The following is a 16191-nucleotide window of genomic DNA, read 5'->3' on the forward strand; positions in this document are numbered from 1 at the left end:
GCCTCATCAAATCATCTTTACTGTCCTTGTACAGAACCTCTCTACCTACCTTAACTACAACAGCCTAAGCTCTGGTCTTCCTGTCCCATACACACTGACCACTTGCCCCCCACACTGGTCTTTTTAAATATACATATTTCTTTTATCTCCAAGATAAAATATAAGTCCTTCATGATCTTCATACCTTACTTGCCAGCTTCATCTTACACCATTTTCTTTCCTTTTTTTTTCTTTCTTATTTTTTGCTGTTGGAGATTGAACCCAGGGCCTTGTGCATGTTTCGCAAGTTAGCAAACAGCTCTACTATTGTGCCATAAGCCCAGCCTACACTTTCTCTTCTTGCCTTCTATTTTAAACAATTTTTTCACAGTATAGGGTTTGAACTCAGGGCCTTATGCTAGAGCACCTAGCAAGGCAGGTGCTCTACCACTTGAATCACTCCACCAGCCCTCTTTCTTTATCTTCTAAAAGTGAATAAGGACTGGGGATGCAGCTCAGTGGTAGACCACCTGCCTAGCATGCATGAGGCCCATCAGGCCCTGAGTTCCATCCCAAGGCACTGCATATATATACATATACATATATATATATGTATATGTGTGTATATATGTATAATGTACATTATATGAAACATATAAGATATATATATACCATATATATATTATATATATATATATATTATATATATATAATATATATATATATATATATATTATATATATATAATATATATATATTAGCAAGGACAAAAATCAGGATAGCAATAGCATCTGGCTTTAAAGAAATGGAAGTTTTTAAGAGCTTAAATGACGTGCCCAAAGTCAGATGCCTAGGAACACCACCAGAAGTTACATCATCTCCAGAGCATGATGGTATTAACCAGTACAATATGCTACTATGCAACTGCAGTTATTTTCACAAACATATATTACTTTCTACTTCAACACTTTTGCACACATTATACCCTCCAAAAAGAACATCTCTCCCATTTATCCCATACAGTCTACAAAATTAGGTTCAAATAATCCCTTTAATAATGCATTTGAAGATATTTTTTGGTTAGGATTTTACTTTCTATGTAAAAGAGGAGGAATCTGGAAAGAAAAGAAAATCACCTACAAAATTTACTTCAAGGGAAAAGAGAAAACTGAAATATGGTGTTTATATATTAAAAGGCATTTATAACTTTAAAGGCATTTTAAATTATCCATTTCCTTTAAAATGTGAAAGAATAGAATCATTTAAGATATGGCTAAGACTTCTTCTGTAAAATCTTCACCAACTTGTTCACTAGAAAAAAAAAATAGGTACCATTTACATACCTCTAAAGTAGCCAGATCAGCCTGGCACAAGTGGCTCATATCTATAATCTTAGCTACTTGGGAGACAGAGATCAAGAGGATCATGGTTGGAAGCCAGCCCAGGAAAATAGTTTACGAGACCCTATCTCCAAAAATACCCTGCCTAGCAAGTGTGAGGTCCTGAGTTCAAACCCCAGTACCACCAAAAGATAAACAAATAAATAAATAAAAATCTCCCCACCGTATTTTTTTTTCCTGGTGCCAGGATCAGACCCACAGCCTCATATAGCTAGGAAAGAGCTATACCACTGAGATAAAACCCCAATCCCCCTAATTCTTGAAGACAGATATGAATCACATTGTAAGGGTTTTAAAACCAGGGCCTCACAGTTTAGCAAATATATATCCCACACATATTTATTCAGCTTCACTAATTTATTCAAAAACTAGGAATGGCCTCTCTCTGCCTAAAACCCTGATATCTCATTCAAACATGAAGTGTGCTTCACAAAAACACACTCTCTTGTCCAGCCTGTTTTCTCCTCCCTTTTCCTTCTTCATCCAGTTAAACTGGTCCACTCTTGATAACTTCAAAAGCATCTTAAACTCTCCTCCTCCATGTCTGTTGCCTCCCTTTCCATTCTGCTTCTATAGCATTCACCTAGTCTTGAAAGCACAGGTCACAGTCTGGTAACTCATGAACCAAATTAGACTTACACAGTCTGTTCTGACTTGCAGTTAAATTTTTTCTTATTCATTGGCAATTGGTACCACCCAGAGTCCAGATTTTCCCTGAAAACTGAAAGGTCTGGCAGCTCTAGATTCCTGAACATCCATTAGCAGGAACTGAGGAGAGACTGCCCTCTTTGGACTGGGTTTGTCTAATGTCCCTCCAGCCAGTATTATCCCAGTCAGTGTCTGAGTCTGCAACCTCCATTTTAAGAATTAGACCAAATCATCCTTGAAGGTTTTTTTCCCTATACTTCTCCAGCTCCAGTAGTCTCAAACACATTTTAATCCAAAACACTTTTTATTAGCATCCTTTATTTGCAATTAATCAGTATTGCTTTGTAGAAACTGTTTTTATCCTAAGACTAAAGACAACAAAGATAGACAGGTTTTTAGGCAAAGTAGAAGTCAAAAAAATCTTACAGAGTGGCAATGATAGCTATTGTTCATTAATTCAACAAATACTATGTTTATTCTGTTCCCACTGTGGGATTCCCAGATTACCAAAACAATGCTCCTGACATGCTGACAGGTGCTTAATAAGCACTTTATATGTGTAATCCCTGTTACTCTCTGCATCAAGCTGTGAAATAGATATCCTGCATTCCATTTACAGATACAAAAGCTCAGTTATACCAGGTTTATAGTATCCATCCTTATCATCATTGCCCTAGTCCAATATCTGCTTCTGGATTGTTGGTTTGTTTGTTTGTTATGGTACAGGGGATTGAACCCAGAACCATGTGCACAATAAGCACAAGCACTACCACGAACAATGCCCAGAGCCCTGCTTCTTAGCTTTGAAGGTCCAGAAACTTGAATTTTCTCAGTGCAATTGTAATTGATCAACTGACAAAGAGAAATTCATGAAGCTACACTCTTAAGAGACTTACATTTTATGATTTTATGGGTTAGACTGTCATGCTAGCAAGTCAGTGAACTCTTATCATCAATACTTGAAAAGCTAAATCATAATTAATACTGGCTTACTGTAAACAAGGCATCAGTGCAGGAGAAATTCCTATATGATTTTACTGGCTACTTCATCCAACTAGCCAACTAACTTTGACATAATAATCAGTGTAAGAATCAGGCAGGTATCAGGCCATCCACCTGTTCAGAGGACCTCTACCACAGATGATGATTAAAGCATACTGTTACTGCTTTGGGGCCTTCTCTAGACTCCATGCATACCACCATCTCCCTTTTTCTTATATATTTTCTTCACAATTAATGTAATTATTTTTATTAGATCTCCAGGCCTTACTTTACTTCTTTTATTTATTTTTACTTCTTTGCATTATTGGGGATCAAGCCCAGGGCCTCACACATGCTAGTGGTATTCTACCACTGAGCTACACTTACAGCCCTTATTTCTTTTAAACATTGGATGAATCCTGTCTTCCAGGGTCAAGCGTGGTAGTTCATGCCTTTAATCCCAGATAGTCAGAAGGCAGAAGTAGGAGGTCCAAGGCTGGCCTGGGCAAAAGCAGGAGACCTTATCTCAAAACTACTAGAACTATCTAAGTCAATTAATTTGGATTGGTTTTTTGTTTTGTTTTGTTTTGCGGTACTGAGGGGTTCAACTCAGGACCTCAGCTTAGTAGGCAGGTGGTTTAACCACTTGAGCCATGCCCCCAGCCCAAAGCTTGAATCTTTGTTTTGCCACTGTGAAACCCACTTCAGTGCCAGCAATCTACAAACAGAGGCCAGAATATGCTTCAGAGCTACAGTTTGCTTGGCATGGGACACTATGAGTAGTCCAGGGGGACAGGCCTGCCATAAATCCAAACCCATGCACTTGAATGTTTTGTCTATAGCCCTTGTGCATTGTCTACATGTGTCATCTATTTCTTTTTCATTTCAAATACTTCTGTTTTGTCCACTTCACCACATTATTACCAATTTGAGGGCAGTAACAATACTAATATAGTTGGCTGGGGGTGTAGCTCAGTAGTAGAGTGCTTACACAAAGGCATGGGTTTAATCCCCAGCAGCACAAAAAATAACAATACATCTGCAAAGCTCCAAGTAATTTATAAATCCTTTGCCATAAATTCCCATTTCATTTACAAAATCACATAGCAAAATCACTTTTTTTAATAGGATTTGGGGAGTACAAAGCAGGTGTTTTACTGCTTGAGTTACACTTCCATCCATTCTGTTCTGGTTATTTTGGAGATGGGGTCCTGTAAACTATTTACCTGGCCTCAATCCTCCCAAGTAGCTAGGATTACAGGTGTGACCCACCTGGCATAGCAAAATTATTTAAGCTCCCCTTGTCTTTTTTTTTTTTTTGGTGGGAATGGAGTTTGAACTCAGGGCTTTGTGCTTGCAAAGCAGGTACTCTACTGCTTGAGTCACACCTCCAGTCCGTTTTGCTGTGGTTAATTTTTGGAGATGACAGTCTCATGAAATACGGGCTGGCCTTGAACTGCAATCCCCCTGATCTCAGTTTCCCAAGCAGCTAGGATTACAGGTGTGAGCCTCCAATGCCTGGCTCCTTTTTCCTTTTACAAAAGGTAAAAAGTGAAGTCAAAAGAAGTAAATTGAGCTATCTAAGCCTGTATGATTAGCGAATGGCCAGATCAGGTTCTGATCCCAGGTCTATGATCTCCATTCAATGCACGTTCCGCTATATTAGGCTGCCTCCATGAGACCATGCTTAATATTGTCTTCCGTGCCCCAAAGAACTGCATTGTAAATATTCAATAAATAATTATGAAGGTTGATTATTATAATTATAAGCTAAATGGATCATAATTCTTACTATGTGCATATAAACAATTACCAACCACACTTCAATGCAAGTGGTTATTATCTGATATTGTTCTTGATCACTGTTTCTCAGTGGAATGGCCTGTGGAATACCTGCCTTAGAATCACTTCGGATGCTTGTCAAAACTGCAGATTCCTGGGCCTTTCTCCAATTCTATTGAATCAGAATTCCTGGGGTGGAGCCCAGAAACACATTTTAAGAGACTTCCTCCAGAGAGTTATTGACGTTGAAGTTTGACACTCAACTCTGCTAACATAATGAAGGAAAACAAAAGACCCAAGTTGGATCTGTCCCTGGTATTTGGGTTTTTGTTTTGTTTTGTTGTTTTTGAAACATGATCTCATAATATTGGCTGCTCTGGCCTTGAACTCACATTCTCCTGACTCAGTCTCCCAAGTACCTGGGTTGAGAGGTGTGGGCCACCATACTTGGCTTTAGACCAAGTTCTTTTAGAAAGTCAGTAGAACAAATAAATAAGAAAGTGTATTTCCTTGTCCCTAAAATACAGATACCATTGATTTAATAATTTAAACAAAAGGTATTTTCTAATTTTTCTAAATGAATATGAATGAATATGCTGGGCCAGGCACAATGACTCATGCCTGTAATCCCGCCATTTGGGGGGTCAGAAGATCATGATTCAAAGCCAGTCTGGGCAAAAAGTTATTGAGACCACATCTCAACCAGCCAGCCAGGTGTAACACTTGTACACACCTGTGATCCCAGGTACAGGGGAAGGATAGATAAGGATCATGGTCCAGACTGGCCCAGGCAAAAGGGAGACCCCCATCTGAAGAATAAACTAAAGCAAGAAAAAAAAAAAAAAAAAGGCCTGGGGACAAGTTTCAAGTGGTAGAGGGCCTACCTAGCAAGAGCAAAGCCCTGAATTCAAACCCTGGTACTACCAAAAAATAAAAATAAAAATAAATAAAATGAATGGGTTTAGGTTTTGTATAAAGAGAGCAAATTGGACTGGGAGCATGGCTCAAAGTGGTAGAGTGCTTGCCTAGCAAGCCCAAGGCCTTCAGGTTAATCCCCAGCACTGCAAAAAGACAGACAGAGAGAAAGAGAAAGAGACAGAGAGCAGAGCAAAATTATTTATTTACAGTAAATTTGTTTTGTTGGTTTGGTTTTTGTTTTTTGTGGTTTGGGGGGGCAGGGTCCCAGTATGTAGCCTAGGCTGCCATCAAACTCACTACATTGCTGAGGCTGGATTTGAACTCTCAATCCTTCTGCCTTGGCCTCCCCAGTGCTCACATCATAAGCATGAGCCACCAAGCCTAGCGCATTAAAAATTGTAAATATTAACTGGGCACCCGTGGCTCACACCTGTAATCCTAGTTTCTTTCGAGGCTGAGATCTGGAGGACCAAGGTTCAACACCAGCTGGGGCAAATATTTCATGAGATCCCATCTCCAAAATAGCCAGAGCAGAATGGACTGGAGGTGTGGGTCAGTCAGTAGAGCACCTGCTTTGCAAGTGTGAAGTCCTAAGTTCAAACTCCAGCCCCACCAAAAAAAAAAAAAGTTCAAATGTTAAAAAGGCCTTATTTATTATGAGTAGAATAAAATAAAAGTACTGGAATGTTCAAAATCTGGGTGATAGAGAAACTGATATTAACATGAAAAAATATGGGAGAGACAAGAGGGGGAACATATTTTGAGATCAGAGTAACAAATGTAGTCTTAGACATGACTTTGAAAATGAATGTATCTATCTGTCAACACACACATCCCTCAAAAGAAAGCGTAAAGGAGAAAATGGCTAAAAGACTAACTTTGGAGGATATGGGGAGAGTAATGAAAAACAACACTGGATATCCAAGATGAATTTAGAAGCTGTTTGCCGTCTCTTGCTAAGGCTTCTTTATTTGCCACAGAGGTGTGGAGGGATTGCTTCCCCTAGTACTAAAGTAGTAATGCTTAAACTTTATCCTTTATCAGAATCACGGGAGCACTTGTTTAAAAAGATGATCTCTTGTTTCAACACATTCAACACATTCCTGATTCTGTAGGTCTGAATAAGACTAAAGAAAAACTATTTTTGCAGTGCTGGGAATTCAACCTGGAGTCTAGCCTGTGCCAGGCAAGCATTCTTTCACTGTTCTCTTTTTTTTTTTTTTTTTTTGGTAGGGCTGGGGTTTGAACGTAGGGCTTCACTCTTGCAAAACAGATGCTCTGCCACTTGAACCACACCTCTAGTCCATTTTGCTCTGCCTATTTTGAAGACGGGGTTTCACAAACAATGATCCTCCTGATCTCTGCCTCCCAAGTAGCTAAGGATTACAGGTGTGAGCCACCAATGCCTGGTACCCAAGCAGAATAATTTTGGAGGAGAGAAGGCCTAAGGAAAGAAAGAAGCAGGCATGATATACTTTATCCAACAACAAATTAGTTTAAGACCAGGGAGTAAGGATTCTGAGTTGAAGGCAATGAAATATATGCCTTGAATTCTTTGCTGGTTCAGCCTACCTGGATACATATTTAGGTTCCATGTTTTAAAAGGAACCTAAGCAAAATGGAGAGAGCTATTTCACTCTCACGATAGCATATTAGGACTATAATAAAAGGGAAAAGGTTATTTCCCTCCATTTGTCATCATGCATCTTTAATGCCACCAGGACAGGTAAGCATCTGCTAAAGCAGCATGGAGTCGAAGCAGCACCTGGCAGAACATTGCAGTATTGGATTTGTGTCGGAACAGGTGTGGACTCCTTATGGGGGCACAAGGAAATAATTGAGTCAGAGTTGTACTTTGCAGGAGGCTGGAGTATCTGTAAGCAGTTGAAGGCCAAAGCCAGGGTGATTTGAGGTATGTGGAAACCCTCAGAATTTTAACTCAGAATTTTCTCACATATGCTGAATTGATAGTAAAGAGGTGGAGCAGAGGTATATGTGTTCCATACCCATCCAATATTCTATGCAGAGCTAATTTTGATGTAGCTAGTAATAAAGAAACATCAATTCATTATTAGTAGTACATCAAAATAATAAGAGCAAGATGTTTGAATTATAACTTATAGAAGCCATAAGCTGGGGGAAAAATCAGAAGATCTCTACACTCTAGTGGTAAGGGGGTAAGGACTAGGGGTGGCCACAGAGGAAATGAAGGAAAGAAGGGAACCATATCAGTAAGACTTGATAGATGAGATAATAATCAATAAACTAGGGTCAAGGTCAAAGATGACAGGGTGTTTCCTGTCATGGTAGCTAGAAAAACATACGATGGAACTAAGAAAAACAGAATTTTAAAATAGAGCCAGGGCTGGTGGAATGGCTCAAGCAGTAAGAGCGCTTGCCTAGCAAGCATGAGGCCCTGAGTGCAAACCCCAGAGCTGCAAAATAAAATAAAATTAAATAAAAATAGAGCCAGGTGTGGTGCTGCACATCTGTAAACCCAGCATTTGGGAGTCTGAGGCAGGAGAATCATGAGCTTGAGGTCAGCCTAAGCTACACAGAAAGACCCCATCTCAAAATAAAACAAATAAAAGAATAATCAAGGACTGAGAGCATAGCTTGAATGGTAGAGCTCCTCCCTAGCAAGCATGAGGCCCTGAGTATCTATAATTTTTTCTGTGGGGGAGGGAAGTGGAGACAGGGTCTCACTATGTAGCCCTCCTGTGTGCCAGCCTTCCAAGTGCTAAGATTACAGGCATACATCACCATACCCAGCCAGAAGTAGCTGTAATTTTTTAAAATGAAGATATCAGAGTGTAATTATGCTACTCAAAAATATGGGGATAAGGAGCTAAAGCTCTGAGTTGAAAGGGATTATTTGTAAAGAGCAAGATTTAAGGGGTAGAGAAGTGTGGTTCAAGTTCAAGGCCCTGAGTTCAAACTTCACCGAAAGAAAGAAAGAGGATTTAATGGTGTGGAAGGATTTAATGGTGTGGAGGGACAAAGCAGAGAACTGCTTTTTTTTATACGAACTAACTTTTAAGACCATCACATCTGTAACTTCGAAAAATAATTTGAAACTTTGGGTAGTAACTTTTAACTTAAAATGGTTTATCTTACTTTATAGTTTAGCTAAAACACATATAAGCAAAGTAAGATTGAGAAATTTGTCAGCTTATTGTCTTCTGGTATTCTTCCTAGATGCCATTCCCTACCACCCTTAAAATGTAAATGTATTTTTTCTTTTTTTTTAAAAAAACTAATTATTTGGTGCTAGGGTTTGAACTCAGGGCCACATACATGCTTCTACCGTTGAGCTATACCTTAGCCCAACTGTGTACATTTTCATAATCTCAAATAACTGTCCATATTCTCATCACTGTTCATTCTACCTTATGTAATTGTTGACAGCATTGGAAAGAAAACTTGATTCTGCTTCTTTGTGTTATAGATTGTTAAACTATGCATGTGAGTATTTGAAACACGGTTCATAAAAACTACCAGAGCAAGTACACATTTATTCAAGCACGGTTTTGAAAAGTGGTGAAGGGACATTATTTGAGAAGTGTGTTCCATGATTTTTGGCTCTACTGTGTGCCTCACTGGCCTATAAATGATTCATTCATTCAACTTATCCATATAATACACCTTTACAGATCTCCTTTTTACATTTGAGGCACCATACCAAATTCTGAATTTCCTGAAATCTGTAACATACTCAATTGTACTTCATGACAATATCACAATGTGCTTAATCCAGCAGCATGTTTCTTTTTCTTTTTTTTTTTTTTTTGGCGGTACTGGGGTTTGAACTCACGGCACTCTTAAATTCACACTTCCTAGGCAGGCACTCTACCACTTGAACCACTCCACCAGCCCTTTTTTGTGTTGGATTTTTTTTTGAGATATGGTCTCACAAACTATTTGCCGGGGCTGGCTTCATAGGTGATCCTCCTGATCTGTGCCTCCCCAGTAGCTAAGATTACAGGCGTGAGCCACTGGTGCCTGACTGCTAGCATGCTTTTTAATATGTTAACATCTGCAATTCTTTTTTTTAGAGAAAAATTCAAATCTACAACAAGATGTATTGTTTTACGGATCAACATGGAGACCAATGCATCAAAAACTCAAAAGTCAACATTCTGAAGAAGCTTTCCTTTATTTTTTCTAATTTTCCTGTTTTCTGAGAGTTTGATGAATATGATGCCAATGCTTAAAAGATTTGAACTCAGGACCTTGGGCTTGCTAGGCAAGGGAAAAGAGGCTCTACTGCATTCTCAGAAAAATATACTAACCAAGCAAGTATTACAGATACAGCAGTAAGAATAAAACCACCGAGGGGCGGGGGAGGGTAGGGCAGAAGTAAGAGTATTTGCCTCACAGGTACTGAGGCCCTGGGTTTGAATCGAAGCACTGAAAAAGAAAAAAGGAAAAACAACAACAACAACAAAAAAACCGGGCTGAAATGTGTTGAAAGAATGAATAAAACAGTTTGTAATTTTGTATACGTTTTCTAAACCGAGAGATACAATTTATATGTCTGATTGTGAAGACCTGTTTTCGTTTTTATATCCCAGAGCCTACCAAATGTTGAAAAAGGGAAGGAAAAAAAAAAGCTGGGGGGGAGGAGTGGAGAGCCCTTTTCTGGAACAGGTCAGAATAGAATCCACATCTGCTTCTCACCAACAAAACTTGAAGCCTACTGTCAGTCCTGTTTGAAAATCGCATGGCCTCAAGGAGACTCAATGCTAATTAGAAAAAGTCCCCTTTTTCAAGAGCAGGCGCTTCCAACTCCATGCAACGCGAAGCCAAGTTAACAAAACCGCAAAGACTTAGCCTGCATTAGCTAATTTATTATTGGTCCAAATTACCCACTTTCTTTTACTGCGCGGGCCAATATCCACAAGAGCACTGACGCCTCCTGCAGGGCAAACGTCTCACCAGTAGCTGGAGGATGCATCGCGCTTCTCAGCCAAAACCCATGGAGGCTGGAATTTGTTCAGTGCAATGATCTATACACCTCGAGTACATCCCCGCCCTCAAAACCTGCATTTCCTGCGACCCGCTTTCAATTTTCCCTGTTACGAGCTGGGGAAACAAGTCTCCAGAGCCTTTCAGAGACGACCTCTTTTCCAGTGCTACAACCACCAACTCTTCCCCGGTTACCAGGCTGGAGCCCAAAGCTGGGCCACACACGACCCAGTTCTAAAGAGTCACAGCCAAGTGTTCAGCCGCCCGCGGAGCCGGCCTTTAAAGTAGCCGCGCGCGGCCTGGCTGCCCTGGAGTTCAACTTCCGGCCACACAGTGAGAGGATGTTTTTCTACTGGAGCGGAGGACGCGGGGGCGCGCCCGTGGCCACGCCCCTTAGACACACACACACACACACACACACACACACACACACACACACACACACACACACACACACACACACACACACACACACACACACACACACACACACACACACACACACACACACACACACACACACACACACACACACACACACACACACACACACCCCCCCCCCCCCCCCCCCCCCACCACCACTCCCGGCCTTCTCTGGACTTTGCATGAGCGGGCGGGAGGGGCGGGGCCGCGGGGGCGGGGCTGCGTGGTTCCTTTCGCCTCGCAGCGCGCAGTCACGTGGAGGCACGCCCCGAGCGGGCGGGGTGCACGGCGGCGCGCGCGCGCGCTCCCGGGACCCTCCCCGGTGACGTGCCTGGCCAAGGCCGCGCTAGGGCGCTGTAGCAGCCAGTGCCGCTGTCATGGCGTCTGAGGCACTGGCTCTGGAGAACCGGTCGCGGTATTTATAGAGCGAGGGGCGGGCGGCCGGGTATGGAGAGAGGCCCCGACAGCCTGAAGCCTCTAGAAGACGGGGTGGCGGCCGAGTCAGCGCCGGGGACAGGTTCTCCGCCGGCTGGGCGACCGGAGACCAGGCTCGCCGCTGGGGATGGTCCTGGAGTATGGGCGGCGGAGAGCGGCGACGGGAATGGGCAGGGGGCGGCGGCTGCCCGGAGGAGCCTCCCGGACTCGGCTTCCCCAGCCGGCCCTCCGCAGGTTGCGGGACTGTGCAGCTCCTTCCCGGGCTCGGACTCGAAGGGGATTGCTTTGGAGAGTCCTGCTCCTGCGAAGGCACCTCTGAGAGGGCAGCACAAGGTGACCGCCTTCCCGGAGACAGCCGAGGCCGGAGCCGGCCTTGGGTCGAGCCCGGCGGGAGACGCGGGAGTCCGCCCGGAGCCCGGCCTCACCTGCCAGGCAGCCTCCGGCTCCGAGGAGCCCAGCAGCGCCGGTGGCCTGAGCAGCAGTGGCAGCGACCCGAGCCCCCCTGGGGAGTCGCCCAGCCTGGACTCCCTGGAGTCGTTCTCCAACCTGCATTCTTTCCCCAGTAGCTCCGAGTTCAATAGCGAGGAGGGACCGGAGAACAGGGTCCTCGAGGAGGAGGAGGGCGCCGCGGTGGTGCCCGGGGCTGCCCCTCTGTGCAGGGAGGAGGACACCGCTCAGGTGTTGGCGGCCTCCAAGGAACGCTTCCCGGGACAGTCTGTGTATCACATCAAGTGGATCCAGTGGAAGGAAGAGAACACACCCATCATCACCCAAAATGAGAATGGACCCTGTCCTTTGCTGGCCATCCTCAATGTTTTGCTTCTGGCCTGGAAGGTACATTCTGCAGCTTTCTACTTCCTACAGCTGGGGAGGGGCAAAACGGGGCGAGGAAGCTGCTGCTTGTCAGCTGACGGCTTCTTCTAGTCTTCTTCATTCAGCGGTCCCCTTTTCTGACGTGAAATTCATTCTGGGATACCCTCCCCTTATTGAAAGAATATTCATATACACTTTTATGAATATATATCTGATCCCTATATATCAGAAAGAATTGTCGCTAACCTCAAGTCTCTTTCGTAGTGTTGAAGAATTCAACATTAAGTTGAACGTTGTAGCTGATACACCGTATTTACAAACAAGTAGGACTTAGAGCATGCTACACCTTCTGGTTATTTTTAACTCTATTTTCCCATATTATTCCTAATTATCTGACCTTTGCACATAGGCAAAAGTGAAGAATTGGAGAAAGTGGTCTTCAGAAATTGCCATCGATCTGTGATATGGAATAAGTTTAGTTGCTATGTTTAGTCCATTTTCCAACTTAATGCTCGCCCCATTTGGGCGTGGATCCTTAAGGGAATGGTGGTAGCGAAGATGTGGCCCCTTAGACAAATTCCATTTAAGGAAAACATTGGTCTGAGGCCCAATTATCATAATCTCTTGGTTTTCCAAAGATTACATTTTTATTTTATGTGTAATTTTTACTTGCCTCATTTCTTTGGCTTGATTTGTAACGTTTGACATTATTTTCAGTAACCATGGATCAAAGTGTATTATGGGAGTTAAAACTATTACAACTAAAATAAGAAATGATTTATCTAAGATAATGAGACATTTTTAAAAAGGGAAGAGCAAGTGCATTACAGACTCAGAGTGACTTACCTGTAATAGAGTGTCATATTTAAACTCACAGTGTCAGGGCACTCACAGCACCTATTTTATTTTCAAGTCGGTAATTGTATCTACGGAAAAAATGTTCCCTAGAAGAAAAGTAGCTTTTATTATTGTAACCACTTAGGAAGAAAAATCAAATAAGGGAATAGTATTTATTACATGCCTTGTCTTCCTATTGCTAACAAGACTGATACCAAAGAAATAAGACTAGAAACATTGCCATTATCTGGTGCATAATGACACTCATGTTTTGAGAGAGGACAATACTTCCCTTTGAAGAGCTGTCAGGATATTTGGGGTTGCTGCATTGATATACTTAAAACTATTAAAGAATAATTGCTGGGTGTGGTGGTACATGCCTGTAATCCCCAGCACTCAGGAGGCTGAGGCAAGAGGATCATGAGTTCAAAATAACCCTGGGCTACGTAGTGAGACCCTGCCTCAAAAAGCCTAAATAAATAAATAATAAATAGAATAATAAATACTAAATTATATGAAACAAATGGAAATGGGTTAGATATCCAAACGGGGAAATTTTCCTTTGGTCTGGCATAGTTTCAGAAAACTTCATGGAACTTGTGGATCTTGAACCATGCTTTTAAGGAAAAGAATTTAGAATAACAGGGAAATGTAATTCCTGGGGGAGAGGAGTGTAAACAAAAGGAATGAAAATAGAATGGAGTGTGTGTGTATGTGTGTATGTGTGTGTGTGTATGTGTATGTGTATGTGTATTAGATGACAGGAGTGGTAAGTTCATATTGAAAAGTAATGAAAAATTAAATTGAAAAGGTCAAGAAGACCTACTTGATGGAGGCCCTTGTCCTGGGAAGTTAGACTTGGTTCTATGGTTCAGAATCCCCAGTCTGTTTTGTAGGAAGGAATAACTGTTACTTTCCTTCAGGCTTTTCTCTGCTCAGTTTCCATATAATACTGCAGAACTTCAAAGGAAGAAGAAAGTACAATGTGGCCTGGAGTACTTGAGGATAGATGAACATCAGACTGAATCTCGAGAGACAGATTCAAATGCGTGACCATAAGTCTGTATTTCCACTTTGTGTAAGGTACTAGAAATGCAGTGATGAGCACATAGCAAATCTGCCTTCATGTAGTTCACTATATAGTGAGGAGGCAAACATATAAACAATGTCAGGACAATGTGAAAAGCTCTAATGTGCTATGAAAGCACAGAAAAAAGAATAATTGGGGATGGGATATGCAAGGGAAGGCCTCATAGAAGCCATAACTTGTGAATCAGGCCTGCAGGATGAATAAGAGAGGCCTCTAGGCAAAGGATTGTTTATAGATGCAGAAGCACAAAAGGATTTGTTCTTTTTGGAACCTCCAACTTTGGTTGAAGTGCAGTGAAGGGAAAGGAGATGGACATAGCAGGAAATAAAGTTGATGGGTTTGGTCAGACTGTGAATGAGCAGGCATGCTAATGAATAATGAATAATATATATATATATATATATATATATATATATATGTATATAATGAATAATGAAGATTATTTTGTAAATCTGTGACTCTTGCCTTTTTTCTGCCTCTAGGCTTTTATGCACACAAAAATCATTCATTAATGACAGATAGGGAGGTGGGTAAGAAAAGTAGCATAGAGCAGTATTCTAGTGAGCCAGGAGTTCTAAAGGTCAAAACTATTTCCATAATACTAAAATTTCATGTGCCTTTTTCAAGTGTCAGTAGATTTTTCCAGTTTGCCTGGTGGGTGATGATATTGCCTTGATAGTTAACAGAATGTGTCCATATACTCTTGTGTTTTAATTTTTTTCTCAATTTTAATCTCCAAAACACTGGTAGCTATAAGCCACATAGACAAAAGCTTTTTGGGATCCTCTGTAATTTTTATGCTGTAAAAGACTCTGAGGAAAAAAAAGTTTGAGAAATGTTAGAATAGAGAAAATAGTAAACAAGTATGAACGTAGTTGTCAAATTTTAGTGGACCCATCACTGAGGGTATTTAGACTTTATATATAGCTGGAAATAGAGCTATTATAAATGCTGAATAAAGGAAAAAAATGAGGAAAGTGGTCTTTTGTATGTATGCACATGTGCATATATGTGTGTGTATATACACACCTGCACACACATATAAATATGTGTATACATGCTTTTTTTTTTTTTCCTTTCGGTGCCGGGAATAAAACTCTTTCACTGAGTTACATCCCTGGCCCTATTTATTTATTTGTTTATTTTGGCTCTGGGGATTGACCCAGGACCTTGCACATACTAAACATGGGAAGAATTGATGAGGATAGTTTTTTTTAGATAGGCAATTCTTTATCTTTGATGAAGACAAGGTAACAGTCCCAATGATGAATTCATTAGTAACTTGGTATAAGAAATGAAGGCAATGACACCATTTCTTCAAACCTGGATAATAGAGATTGATTAGGTCCTTTAAATGATAGTGAAGATCAAATGGAATAATTTTAGGTGAGGAAGTTGATGCCAAAGTTTGGTTGTGTCAAATTGGAAATGTCAGATAGTGGGACATAAAAATATAAATGTCCATTATGCCTCTAGATGCATTGGATCTCAGGAAAGAGGTCAAAGTAATAGAGAAAATTGAACTGCAGATCATTGCATAGATATAAGTGTGATAATTACAAAATAAATAAATTCTGCTTAGAGAGTAGTAAGCTATAGGTCTCAACTTGTTTCTATCCCAACATATGTGAGGAATTGTAAATTTCCAACAGAACCACCCTACCTGTCTTTTTCTGTTTCCCTACTCTCTCCTTCATCCCAATCTCCAGTAGGCAAAGGGGAAAAAAACAATAACAAACAAACAACAACAACAAAACAGATCAAAAGAGGCAATGTTAAGGGTGAGGAAGTAAAAAGAATGAGCATTTACAGTTTGAGATGTGGAATGAGAAGTAGAAATAGGACAATGCCATGATAGTAGTGAGGGAGAGGGACTGTAATTAAAAAAAAAGTAGTTAGTTACCTTATCAAATACAT

General features: G+C 41.2%; 1 protein-coding gene and 1 non-coding gene across 5 annotated transcripts in view; one reads left to right on the forward strand and one right to left on the reverse strand.

The window, feature by feature from the left end:
• Positions 1-3696: 3696 nt before the first annotated feature.
• Positions 3697-3829, reverse strand: LOC141421111 (small nucleolar RNA SNORA42/SNORA80 family). The gene has a single exon (XR_012445787.1). It is a non-coding gene; the product is annotated as a small nucleolar RNA SNORA42/SNORA80 family (small nucleolar RNA).
• Positions 3830-11394: 7565 nt separating this feature from the next.
• The window catches only part of Mindy2 (MINDY lysine 48 deubiquitinase 2), a 96239-nt gene continuing 91442 nt past the window's right edge, over positions 11395-16191 (forward strand). Inside the window, exon 1 of one of the 4 annotated variants that reach the window (XM_074066081.1) lies at positions 11395-12368. In XM_074066081.1, the coding sequence (XP_073922182.1) occupies positions 11547-12368 (822 nt within the window). In that variant the 5' untranslated portion in view covers positions 11395-11546. The remainder of the gene's footprint in view (positions 12369-16191) is intronic. The other 3 variants (XM_074066078.1, XM_074066080.1, XM_074066079.1) reach the window with 3 other exon arrangements.

The sequence above is a fragment of the Castor canadensis genome, chromosome 2 (assembly GCF_047511655.1).
Source record: "Castor canadensis chromosome 2, mCasCan1.hap1v2, whole genome shotgun sequence".
In the NCBI taxonomy this organism is placed as follows: domain Eukaryota; kingdom Metazoa; phylum Chordata; class Mammalia; order Rodentia; family Castoridae; genus Castor; species Castor canadensis.